The sequence below is a fragment of the Schistocerca piceifrons genome, chromosome 8 (genome assembly GCF_021461385.2).
Source record: "Schistocerca piceifrons isolate TAMUIC-IGC-003096 chromosome 8, iqSchPice1.1, whole genome shotgun sequence".
NCBI lineage: Eukaryota > Metazoa > Arthropoda > Insecta > Orthoptera > Acrididae > Schistocerca > Schistocerca piceifrons.
The window spans coordinates 275,901,952-275,916,133 of record NC_060145.1 but is presented as its reverse complement, the minus strand read 5'-3'; the positions used below and the strand labels follow the sequence as shown (position 1 = coordinate 275,916,133).

Here is a 14,182-nt window from a genome sequence, read left to right as displayed (position 1 = left end):
AGATTCAAGCAGCCAACTGTTCGTAACATTCCTTGAGATGAATAAACTGACGATCGTCAGCTTGACAATTCATTCTGAAAAATTTGACCTTTTTACTGACCTTTATTTCGTATATACAGGTGTTAATTTTTCCATTTGGCTGTGTTAGTGGTAGAGGGTGACCAAATGCCCTTCCTGTTGGTGGCACCCCCCACCCCCCCCCCCCCTTCTCCCTTTCTCCCTTCCTGCCTGGGTCTAGCGTTCTCCGCGTGAAATTGGGCGAACGTTTTCTAAATGTTTGCGAATCGTTCAACCGAGAGGCGGGACGTTTGGTACCACCTCGTTATCCACCTAGTCGCGTGTGGAAAACTGCCTAAAAACCTCATCCAGGCTCGCTTACACGGGCACACGCCGTTAAAACACCCGGTAGATTCGAATCGGGACCGGCGCGCTTCCTCGAACCCCGGAAGCGGCGTGCTGTGGTGCGCGGCTATCCGTGCGCGGCTATCCGGGCGTAATTTTTCCTGAAAATTTGACCGCAAAATTAAATCATCTCTTCAGGAAAGTGTCAGAAATATTTCTCAATATTCTGTTGTAACTCCTGAGATTTCCTGTGTTTCCAAATTCCACATATGCAGATTGGTCAAACAAGTATTTGAGAATATTTCTTTCTAGGTTTTTTATATTTTTAATTAGAGATCTGCGTCTAATTATCCAAGTTTACGAAGTGTTTATGCTTGCGCTCTCATTACTTTGTTGTTATTAGTTATATGTTCTGGGATATTATTATTTTTTCCGTGTTGTATCTTGTCGAAGGGATCCTGTATGCTTTTATTACACTTAGAGATTCTCTCTCTGTTTGCTTCACTATTTAAGCTATAAGGCTGGGTGATTTCCTGTAGTTATCTGAATTTATTATTTGAGGTATTCTGCCAAAATTAGTTACCACAGGATGTCCATTAAGTTTCGTCTCTTTTACAGCGTTTTCTGTATGCGATTATAATTAAAGTTTTTAAAGCATAAGTTTGTATGGACGTTTTTTTTATTGTTTTGGCTTTAGCAATCCGTTCCTAAAGTATGTAAAAGTAATTCTTTTTGAAGTACGTCAAGTTCAAATTTATGTCAAATCCTAAGATCTACGTTCTCCTGGAGGCGTAAATAATTTACTCTTTCAAGTCAATGCAATCGAACGATACGGCTATATACGCCACATGTTTTGATACTAACAAACTGGAGTGTCGTGTGACGTTCGCCCAGATCAAATGAAGAGGACAATGACAAACAAAATGAAGGGGAAAAAACCAGTAAAACATTTGTCTGTCAACCATGAGTTCGCGAGATCGAACCTCGTCGGACGACAGATTTTCCAGTCTTCGTTTTAACCTATCCTTCACCTCTCACCGATGTGAGAAATCGCCAGAAGCAACATGTGGGTTCGATTTCACAGTAAATTATAGATCCACTTTCCCAGATCGGAAAACTCGGGAAGGTTGGGGACAAGCAAGTCGCCGAAGTGGCATCCAATAGGAAGAATTGCACCTGGCCACTTAACCACACGAAATAATAATAATAATAATAATAATAATTATTATTATTATTATTATTATTATTATTATTCTTTCTTTCTTGTCTCAGACGTTATGTCTGGTTAAAAATGGAAGGTGACGCGGACCTTGATCAAGCGTGACTTCCTTTTAACTGTATGGTATATGTTACACTGCATTTAGGTACTTTCGGGTAATTGAACAAGTGTCAATAATTACAGATTTCTGTAGTTGTATATATAAGTTTGGATGTAGCTGTATTGCATTGATGTACTGGTGGATATTGTGTGGTATGACTCCTGCAGTTGATAGTATAATTGGTATAATGTCAACTTTATCCTGATGCCACATGTCCTTGACTTCCTCAGCCAGTTGGATGTATTTTTCAATTTTTTCTCCTGTTTTCTTTTGTATATTTCTTGTATTGGGTATGGATATTTCGATTAGTTGTGTTAATTTCTTCTTTTTATTGGTGAGTATGATGTCAGGTTTGTTATGTGGTGTTGTTTTATCTGTTATAATGGTTCTGTTCCAGTATAATTTGTATTCATCGTTCTCCAGTACATTTTGTGGTGAATACTTGTATGTGGGAACATGTTGTTTTATAAGTTTATGTTGTAAGGCAAGCTGTTGATGTATTATTTTTGCTACACTGTCATGTCTTCTGGGGTATTCTGTATTTGCTAGTATTGTACATCCGCTTGTGATGTGATCTACTGTTTCTATTTGTTGTTTGCAAAATCTGCATTTATCTGTTGTGGTATTGGGATCTTTAATAATATGCTTGCTGTAATATCTGGTGTTTATTGTTTGATCCTGTATTGCAATCATGAATCCTTCCGTCTCACTGTATATATTGCCTTTTCTTAGCCATTATTATTATTATTATTATTATCTGTCATAATGTTAAACACGCGAACATCGAAAACTGAAGTACCAATTTTTAATATTAATTATACAAGGAGGCTAATGAAACTTACATAATTCGAAAGGTTCATAGTCATAGGTGTGAACAAAGAAATGGTGTGTACGTAACGCTGAGAGAGGTCAAAGGAAGTAGACATCAGAAAACGCATATGATGAAAGTTTCCCTTTTCTCCCGCACTGCTACCAACTTCTAACCCGCGTACCGATCTTGTGCTATTGTAGAAATGAGCTGTGAAAGTAACAGCGTTTCGTAAAGTCTCATTCTAGGGGCTTTCATGTTTAAATGTTGCGGATGGCTTATTTGCAATACCGCATCTCCAATGCACAACTGCTAGGCCGTTGCTGTTGTCAGCACTGGTAAACAAAACATCATAGCAACGAAGCCTTCCGAGCCAACACAGATTGTTCGAGTACCTAACATTGTTCATTGGGTGCGCCCCCCGTAACTGAGTGGTCAGCGCGACAGACTGTCAATCCTAAGGGTCCGGGTTAGATTTTAAGAAATTGATGAAATTTGTCTGGAAAGAATAAACACGCACTGTATCATGCTGAAGGCAGTCGTATTTCATCAGTGCTTGAGTCTCTGTAGTAAGCTACAAATGGTTGAATTGCAGCCTGTGAATTATTCCAGTGGAATCCTTGTACCTCATCCTGAATGGTGAAGGAGTGGTTTTCTGCAGTCACAAAGAACAAGAAACTCATTTACTTTGAGACCTTTAGTGATTTTACAGAAACGTGACTGCTGCTGGAAGATAAATGAGTGCTCTGGGAGCTGTTGTAACCTCGATGCAAACACCTCAATGAAATCATCTGTTAACTTTGTTATAGCCTCTAGAACTACCCCGCCTGTAGTTAACCAACACTTATATGCACTTTCATCAATGCAGTTCTCACCAAACAGACCATACAAATAATCAGGTAGTCTTGTCACGTCTGGACAATAGGGACATGAACCTAAGAAACATGCTGGTAGTGCAGGAGTACATGTAACAAATGCTACACAGTGCTTGTATGATGGTAATGTGTATTCTTCACTCTTTGTTAGTGCTTTAAGTTTACAACCTTCAATCATTAACTTGAAATTCACACAAACAGCGTGGGTTGCACTAACATTGGCACGAACACAATGCTTTGGCCGCAACTCACAAAATTTGGAGAAACCAATATTTACAACTAGGTATTTATGTTTGAAATACGCATACAGTTCCTTAAGGTTGTGCAACACTAGCTGCTTTTGTTTATGTATTGTAATTCCATTTTCCTTCACAGACACAAAGTCTTTTCTTCCTGGCATCATACGGCTCACGTCATGATCACAGTAAAAATCACGCCACACTGAACAGTTTTCTCACATAATGTCTTACCTCGCTTTGGATTTGGTGTCACTAATATGCCATGTTCTGCTACTAACTGTTTTGCTCTCAGTACCATGTAATCTGAAGCAGACAATTCTTTCATAGTTTTCCTTATACTCCAACTGTTTGGAAGTACAGTTAGAGTTTGTATTTTGTCGCACATACGGTCTGAATTGTGAAACTTATCTTTCAGCTGGGTAATAATTCCACTTTCTCCATTTTCACTCTCTTCTTTTCCCTGTTGTGCCACGTAAGTATGCCCCAACACAGAGGCTATTTTTTCAGTTTTTGCTTTGGGTACTTTTTCTCACTCTGAAGCCTCTTTTTCTTCATAGGAGATTCACCTAAATACTGAAGGCTACTATTTAAGGCATCGAGTGCCAGATCTGGTGCTACTTCATCTTCACTTAAATCTTCTCTGGAAGTACCTGGCACAAATGAGGCAACATCTGTAGCGATTGTTGGGTTTTGCGATATTTTTCTACATCTACTGCAAATTTTTCCAGCTAACAATACATTAGGATATTTGTTTATCATCCACTCCTGAACATTCCTTAAATTCTTCTGCACTCTTGCATGACCTTCTTCCCTAAACGGATTGCAACAATAAAATTTTGACTTGAAATCCATTTTTACCAAATATTACATTATGACACATTTACACTGCACTTTGTTAAACAAGCCACAGCTATAAAACACATAAAACAAAATTTGCATAATATATAGAGATCAGTGGACTAATGGTGACTAGTTGAAATAAGAGTCTGTCTGATTGGCTGTTCACTAAAACAGGCTAATGTTGGTTGGTTGAAATAAAAGTGTCTCTCATTGGATGTTCACAGCTAGAAATATTAAACAACTGGTCTGAATAAAAGTAACTGCTATTGGCTGGTGTTATAGAAAAAAACTGAATACATAGCTGCTTACTGCATGTTGATGGTGTACTTAAATTGACAAAATAATTTTTTGTGCATGATGCCTTTGGTGTGTCATCTTGATATTTACCATATTTATAGTATCATACTGGAGCAATTAAATATATTTTTTTCAAAAAAATTATTAAAGACGGGGTGTTTTGAGATATTCAAGGTCAGTTTCATTGCTGTAACTGAATTAGAACCAGAATTACAGTCATTTATGTTGTGACAGACGCATGTAAATTTAGCAAATATTCCAAACTTTCCAGACCTGTAACTTTCTTCACAGTTGTAATACACATCTTCAAACTGGTATTTTTCCATCTCTTATCTGTGCCATTGAATGCACCAAATTTGAAAAAAATCTGAGATGGTCAGGTTGAAAATGTTACTTTACTGATTTGAATTGACGTGGAATGACTCATACACAGTTGGTGTAATGTCGGCCACAGGCGATACTAGTAAACATAATTAAGTTTCATAAAGACGTTGGCGGATACAGCAAGGAAAATCTGTGAACCACAGCTGCTTGACGCAGAATTAAAACATCTCAACAATACATTGCTTAAGAATGGTTATTCCTTCGCCGATGTGGTTCAAGTGGCTCTGAGCACTATGGGACTTAACATCTGAGGTCATCAGTCCCCTAGAACTTAGAACTACTTAAACCTAACTAACCTAAGGACATCACACACATCCATGCCCAAGGCAGGATTCGAACCTGCGACCGTAGCGGTCGCGCCATTCCAGACTGAAGCGCCTAGAACCGCTCGGCCACTTCGACCGGTTAGAGCGTTAAGACCACCGTGTAGAAATCATAGTGATGCTCAAGCGCCGGTGAACTCGAAAGTTTTCCTGCCGTTCATTAAGGACGTGACTGAGCGCGTAGAAAAAAATCTTGAAAAAGCTGAACATCGCGGTAATTTACACACCCACACGGAAGATACGTGATCATTTAAAATTGACCAAGGATTCTCGCCATCACTGGAAAAAGCTGGAATTTATAGGATTCCGTGTAGTTGTGGGGCGATGTACTGAATACCACAAAAAGAACTGCCCAAAAACGACTAGAAGAGCATAAGGGCAATTGCAGGAGAGGGGAGATTTACAGATCAGCTGTTGCGGAACATGCTTCACAGCCAGGAGACCACCACATTCATTTTGATAGGACTCAAGTACTGGCAGCCACAAGCGGATACCACGAAAGGCTATACAGAGAGGCCATGAGACTGAAACATCCCAGGAATTTCAATAGGAAGGAGGAGGGCGTGAAACTGAATGAAATTTGGATTCCGCTGCTGAAGAAGATGTGTATCAGTCTTCCACCATGGGATGATAGTAACAGCTGACAACGGCAGTCGACAACGGCCAATTGCGATTGCGTATTCGAAACACGTGACGTCACGCCACTGCGCGGGACGCCCCGGAAGCGAAATTCTGCCGTAGTCAGTAGCGAGCCAGGGTGTGAATTGGACATTCGACAAAGCTACGATCCTTCTTGACAAGTCCTCCGCAGGTGGGGACGAAACGTCGGGTTTTAAAGTGAAATCCCTTCGACCACGGCATAATAGCCCGGAATATTTTATTAATTGTGACAATTTCGGCCGTGAAAGTTTACACTTTACATGATGAAGTTTGTGCAGAACCCCCAGGGCACTTGTTCTTCTCATACTTGTCCGGTTTCTTTTATTTTATCAAAAGGCAGATTCAGTTTTACTAAAAAGTATTTATTAAAAGCATCGGATACGACCCCTACGCCATTATCAACTTATAAGATATACATATTATAACAACAGTTGCAGCATCCCTGTGCCCAAAAGCAATGTGCACAAAATAATGCTACTACAGCCTGTATAATTATAAAAATTAGATCGAGTACTAGGGAAAATGTACTTACTTGCAGTAATTGATTCCTGTGGCCTCATATGATTCGCAGGTTAATGGGACAGGTTGCTGCCTCTCCTTTTCCAAGTAAGCGCCTCGGACGAGCTTTGCTGCGAAACATGCTCCAAGCTCTTCCAGTATTTTAAGTTCTTGTGAGAGCATGTCAGAGGCGCCCTTTAAATTCCAACAAGAAGAAGATTTAAGTGAAAATTGTGTAGAGAAAAAGGTCAGACATGTTACTAGAGTAAACCAGAGCGTTAAGTTTCCCTAGTGCTGTTAATAGAAACAGCTGCCTAGAATGATTTATTCGAACGTTATACAGCACTCTTTGAGCAGTTTCTCGATACAGTCGCAGCACGTAATGAGATTATTTATTACCGTGGAGTAAAATTTGGTGCCTTAGAAATCTGCTGCCTTTGATTTTAATTATTGTGTGACAGCTGTCTGCACCTTTTAGCTACTGTTAAAATGTTGACCAGATAGTAATTTCTTCAGACGTAAGAGTAGATGGAAAACGGCTGGAGCAATATAGCGGAACAGTAGGTCGGACGACAGAAATGTCTTGTTCTCTATGGTTCGCCGTGAATCGGCATACATCGGGTAAATGGCCTCTTGAGTAATAAGCTCTAGGCATTAAGCACCAAGAGCAACAGAACTGCCAACTTAAGAGAGCAGCCAGACCTGGGCTCTTCACTTCTATTGTTCAGTGAGCTGCGAGATGGACGCAGAAGTCCAGTCGTAGTAATTTTTGGGACTGCACAGAATAAAATGACCAAGCAAATGGGTGCGCCCTCTGCTGCAAGAACGAATAACTAAAGGTATGTTCAAAGTTTTCTGTCGTTATCTGGGAAAATATGGTAAGACGCCCTTCACTTACGCGAGAACGTCAGTAACAGTAGTCCTGCGCTTTCTTTCGTCGATTTTTTACACAACGAGATGCGAAAGCAATGAGCTAATTACTTTCGCGCCCTTAGTATTTGACCGTTCGAGGTGATGTCCTCTGGTCCTTGTGAGATAGTTCCAGAATAGTAGTACTGGTACACTGAAAATCCAGCATTGGACTTATCATTAGTTTCCGCTGTTTATCATTCCAACTAGCCGACAGCTCACACTGTCTCATACCGTATCGGGTATATCAACTTTGGAGTACGTTTCCTGTTGCTGCACTATCTGACATACACAGCGATGTATATGTTGTCCAAACCACAGCAGAACAGTCTGCAATAAACCCGGAACATGGACGATCTTCTGACAATGCGCCACTCTTGTTGTGCAGTAGTGCTAACCATGTCCTACACAGCATATCTTCGGTGACCTTACGGGAACCGGGACAGCAAGGCCTTCACATAATGCGAACTCGTTCGCCGATGCCATTCCACCTCATCAGGGTCCGTACAGCCACGGATTGTAAGCCGGCCGCTTTGGCCGTGCGGTTCTAGACGCTTCAGTCCGGAACCGCGCTGCTGCTACGGTCGCAGGTTCGAATCCTGCCTCGGGTATGGATGTGTGTCATGTCCTTAGATTAGGTAGGTTTAAGTAGTTCTAAGTGTAGGGGACTGGTAACCGCAGATGTTAAGTCCCATAGTGCTTAGAGCCATTTGAACGACTTGTAAACAAAGACGGTACACAAGAGCTGAGTTCTTGTGAATGCACAGTTGTCCGTGTGCCTCGTAGTGATGCACAATAACTCGGAACAGATTCTCCATGCCAGACTGTATCAAAATCATCACATCGATGGAACAAAGCTAAAACAAGTTGACGTTGCGAATATTTTTCACATTAATCAAACTGTTGTTTCCAGACAGTGGAAAAAGTTCCAGGAAACGCATTCAGTATCAGAACGGCATCACGAAGGCCGCAGACGCGACAGCAGCTCAGGACCGGTACGTAATTATATCTGCACGGAGACACCATATAAACATAGTGACTGCTCTTCGAAATGAGCTTCGAGGAACCACAAGGGTTATCAAAACGCTATTCACAAATTGCGAATAGGTTTGCATCCTGACGACAACTCTGTTCACATATGGAGGCGAAAAGGAGAACGCAATCATCCCTCAGTGACTGTGGAACGTCACCAACAATCCGGTGGCTCAATCGTATTCTGACCAGATACACTAAGTGATCCAAAGCGTACAGACACCTGGCTGGAAACGACAAGTTCGTGGCGCCCTCCATCGGTAACGCTGGAATTCAATATGGTGTTGGCCCACCATTAGCCTTGATGACAGCTTCCTCTCTCGCAGGCATACGTTCAATCAAGTGCTCGAAGCTTTCTTGGGGAATGGCAGCCCACTCTTCGCGGAATACTGCACTGAGGAGAGGTATCGATTTCGGTAAGTGTTGCCTGGCACGAAGCCTGAGTTCCAAAACATCCCAAAGATGTTCTGCAGGATTCAGGTCAGGACTCAATGCAGGCCAGTCCATTACAGGGATGTTATTGTCGTGTAACCACTCCGCCACAGGCCGTGCATTACGAACAGGCGCTCGATCGTGTTGAAAGACGCAGTCGCCGTCCCCGAATTGCTCTTCAACAGTGGGAAGCAAGAAGGTGCTTAAAACATCAATGTAGGCCTGTGCTGTGATAGTGCCGCGCAAAACAACAAGGGGTGCAAGCCCCCCTTCATGAAAAACATGACCACACTATAATACCACCGCCTCCGAATTTTACTGTTGGCACTACACACGGTGGCAGATGACGTTCACCGGGCATTCGCCATACCCACACCCTGCCATCGGATCGCCACATTGTGAACCGTGATTCGACACTCCACACAATGTTTTTCCACTGCCCAATCGTCCAATGTTTACGCTCCTTACACCAAGCGAGGCTTCGTTTGGCATTTACCGGCGTGATGTGTGGCTTATGAGCAGCCGCTCGACCACGAAATCCAAGTTTTCTCACCACCCGCCTAACTGTCACAGTACTTGCAGTGGATCCTGATGCAGTCTGAAATTCCTGTGTGATGGTTTGGATAGATGTCTGCGTATTACACATTACGACCCTCTTCAACTGTCGGCAGTCTCTGTCAGCCAACAGACGAGGTCGGCCTGTACACTTTTGTGCTGTGCGTGTCCCTTTAAGTTTCCACTTCACTATCACATCGGAAACAGTGGACCTAGGGATCTGAACACGTTCGAAATCCGTATGTTACGCGGAGCGCCTCATTCTGCTCTCTCACGATGTCTAATGACTACTGTGGTCGCTGATATGGAGTAGCTGGCAGTAGGTGGCAGCACAATGCACCTAATATGAAAAACGGATGTTTTTGGGTGTGTCCGAATGCTTTTGTTCACATAGTGTATCATGCACGGCCGCCGCACACACTCGTTAATTGAAACGAGCAACATGACTGCTGCAGTGTATGAAAACAAGATTCTCCGACCCATAGTCAGTGGTTTCGCAGAGACAGTAGGGGAAGGGTTCACACTGCAGTATGATAACGCCCGACCTCATCTTGCTCGCAGTGTGTGTCGGTATCTGGCAGGGCGCGGTATCCGAAGAACGGATTGGCCATCATGTTCACTAGACATGGACTGCATAGAATATACATGGATCTTGCTCAAAGGAGCAATCTGTAGTCGGCAACATCCTCCATTAGCGATTGAAGCTTTCTGGGCTGTTGCCATTGACGAGTGGGACAATAGGTCTCAGGGGGCCTTCAGTGAGTTGGTACTGAGCATGTCCCTCTGCATTCAAGAGTGCCTGAGTGTTCGTGGATGGCCTACACGTTATTGAACAGTGCACTGAACACACTATTTTGTGTTATGGTACATTGCAACTTTGTTTTTTCGAATAATGTTCCTTTTTCATTTCATAATGGGTTCAAAGAGAACCTTTTCCTTCGCCTAATATTCTGTATTATCAAAACATGCAGTATAAGACATGTATCTCATTTCAAGATACGAGAACGAATTATATTACGCCTGACACAAACACACATAATATGTATATAAAATATATTAGTCTAGTATCTAACAACAGCAAAACAGAAAGGATACATTGCAACTCATCGTATAGAGGATGCACTGAGTCACAGACGGGCACACTGAAACAGACTGCTAAAATATTTAGGCATCCAGACAAAGTTTGCTCCGGCAAGTTGAAAAAGAGAGGTTGAGGGAGAGAGGCAGATACGCACACGCGTATGATGAACCCCTTCCCTCTAAAATTTCTCTCCTTCATACCTCCTCCGTGTTACCACAGATGATGTGTCACTGATCCCATTTGTACTGAGATTGCAGTACACGCGAGTGCCTATTTACTTCTGCCGCCCTGAGTGGATTGCGTAAGTTGTAATAAATGTCCACCAACCCGCGGGTTTCTACAGCAGTTGTCCCCTGCGCAGAAAACAGAACGAGGTCGTGAATCCGTTATCTTGAGGCTGTAAGAAACTCTTAGCGAGGAACTGATATTATGTAATAATTAAATTTACAATTAGTTTGTTTATATGGAATCCCATTCGCTTTTTATTGGCAAACACGTGAAACTCCACAATTACATTCCACTTCAGAATCACAAATAATTTCCATTCTTCAAAAATGGTTCAAATGGCTCTGAGCACTATGCGACTTAACTTCTGAGGTCATCAGTCGCCTAGAACTTAGAACTAATTAAACCTAACTAACCTAAGGACATCACACACATCCATGCCCGAGGCAGGATTCGAACCTGCGACCGTAGCGGTCGCCCGGCTCCAGACTGTAGGCCCAGAACCGCACGACCACTCCGGCCGGCTTCCATTCTTCAACAAAGTAATGAACTACGTATTTCCGTAATTACTGTCACACTGTTCTCAACTATCCTCCAAGGCTTCCCAACCAGCTCTGATCCTACAACCAAACCACTTCGCCTACCATCCACGTTAGGCGCGATCCGAAGTTCTTCGTCTGCCTTTTCGTTTAGTAGTTTTTTATCGTTCTGCTGTTATTAATACTTGTGAAATAATGGAACGATAGCACGCTATTGAGAGATGCTTTAATCTGAAATGCAACTAAATACGCTGTTTAGTTTTCCTAATATTAATAACGGAAGATTATCATTTTGGCGCGCAGCTTCTGAATGCAGCAGCCAGTCACAGAGAAGGACCACAATGTAGGTGGTCTTTCTCGCGATATCCGTACCGAACAAACCAACTGTCATCGGTGCCCCACAGCGCATTACATCGTATTGCCACTGCTGCGTTCTCAACCTCTGTAAGACGAGCTTCTTGTACCTCAATATGATGGCTGTAAAGCCAGATATATTATAGCTTGTGCTTATGTATTTCCTGCTTTGGAAAACATGCCTAAATAATTTAGAAGTCTTTTTCATTATGCCTGTCTCCAATTAAACACCTCCAAGTGGCGAGTAGCATCCTATTCTTTCCCTGACGTAACAGTCGTCAGATCCATTTTCTCTGGTGTTTCGCCAGATATTTGCAATTTCGTTTTTTGAGTGTGTAGCGAAACAAATACTGCTCAATCACGTCTCATGTGACATCCAGAGTGGAAAGAAAATATTAATCTATTTCGCCTTACAAACAAAATTATTTCTAAAGCGGAATTCTACGTTCGAATGTCCCTGTTTATACACAACGATAAAACAGATATCGTACAAGACTTAACCTGGGACCGCTCTATTGGAAGGGAACACAAAATTCCGCTTTAAAAATCGTTTTGTTTGTAACGGCACACAAACCGACCGACAATTTCCGTGGACACTGGGAGTCGCATGCGAGGCATTAGCAGTTTTTGTTTGGTATGACTCCAGCAACTCATAGCCAAAACGAAAACGCCACAGAAAAAGTGCCTGACGACTCATCCTGTATATACAGGGTGTAACAGATTAAGTGACTGAGGGCTGTGTTCTGAACAAGATTACGTCACTATTTACGTCATTTTCAGACTAATAATTACAGGTCGTGTGTTTTTAGGTTGGATAGAACCTCCAAGTAGATGTAGCAACATCAAGCCGTTAGTCCATACTTTCATCTGGGCTGCAGGTCAGGTGTTGAAGTGTGGACGCAAAATGGTTATTCTATACTGATAGATGTAATCCAGTTAACGGTGCAGTTATGACTGTGTACGTGACGGGCTTGTAGGATTGTTCGGCCCAGAGAGAAAGCAACCAACACACAGATGTGCGAACATATTGAGGTACCACATACAAAAAGATCTGCATTTATACCCCTTTGAGTATATACAGGGTGGTCCACTGATCATGACGGGGCCAAATATCTCACGAAATAAGCGTCAAACGAAAGAACTACAAAGAACGAAACTTGTCTAGCTTGAAGGGGGAAATCAGATGGCGCTATGGTTGGCCCGCTAGATGGCGCTGCACATAGGTCAAACGGATACCAACTGCGTTTTTTTTAAAAACAGGAACCCCCATTTTTATTACCTATTCGTGTAGTACGTAAAGAAATGTGAATGTTTTAGTTGGACCACTTTTTTCGCTTTGTGATAGATGGCGCTGTAATAGTCACAAACATATGGCTCACAATTTTAGACAAACAGTTGGTAACAGGTAGGTTTTTTAAATTAAAATACAGTACGTAGGCACGTTTGAACATTTTATTTCGGTTGTTCCAATGTGATACATGTACCTTTGTGTACTTATCATTTCTGACAACGCATGCTGTTACAGCGTGATTACCTGTAAACACCACATTAATGGAATAAATGCTCAAAATGATGTCCGTCAACCTCATTGCATTTGGCAATACGTGTAACGACATTCCTCTCAACAGCGAGTAGTTCGCCTTCCGTAATGTTCGCACATGCATTGACAATGCGCTGACGCATATTGCAGGCGTTGTCGGTGGATCACGATAGCAAATATCTTTCAACTTTCCCCACAGAAAGAAATCCGGGGACGTCAGATCCGGTGAACGTGCGGGCCATGGTATGGTGTTTCGACTACCACTCCGCCTGTCATGAAGGTCATGAAATATGCTATTCAGTACCGCTTCAACCACACGCGAGCTATGTGCCGGACATCCATCATGTTGGAAGTACATCTCCATTCTGTCATGCAGTGAAACATCTTGTAGTAACATCGATAGAACATTACACAGGAAATTAGCATACATTGAACCATTTAGATTGCCATCGATAAAATGGGGGGCCAATTATCCTTCCTCCCATAATGCCGCACCATACATTAACCCGCCAAGGTCGCTGATGTTCCACTTGTCGCAGCCATCGTGGATTTTCCGTTGCCCAATAGTGCATATTGTGCCGGTTTACGTTACCACTGTTGGTGAATGACGCTTCGTCGCTAAATAGAACGCGTGCAAAAAATCTGTCATCGTCCTGTAATTTCTCTTGTGCCCAGTGGCAGAACTGTACACGACGCTCAAATTCGTCGCCATGCAATTCCTGGTGCATAGAAATGTGGTACTGGTGCGATCGATGTTGATGTAGCATTCTCAACACCGTCGTTTTCCAGATTCCCGATTCTCGCGCAATTTGTCTGCTACTGATGTGCTGATTAGCCACGACAGCAGCTAAAACACCTACTTGGGCATCGTCATTTGTTGCAGGTCGTGGCTGATGTTTCACATGTGGCTGAACACTTCCTGTTTCCTTA

The 14,182-nt window shown here is 42.4% G+C and overlaps 1 protein-coding gene across 1 annotated transcript in view; it reads right to left on the bottom strand.

Moving 5' to 3' along the window:
* LOC124712272 (hydroxyproline dehydrogenase-like) overlaps window positions 1-14,182 on the bottom strand; it is a 133,708-nt gene that overhangs the window by 27,718 nt on the left and 91,808 nt on the right. Inside the window, exon 7 of the mRNA XM_047242567.1 lies at window positions 6,620-6,780. Within this exon, the coding sequence (XP_047098523.1) occupies window positions 6,620-6,780 (161 nt within the window). The remainder of the gene's footprint in view (window positions 1-6,619; window positions 6,781-14,182) is intronic.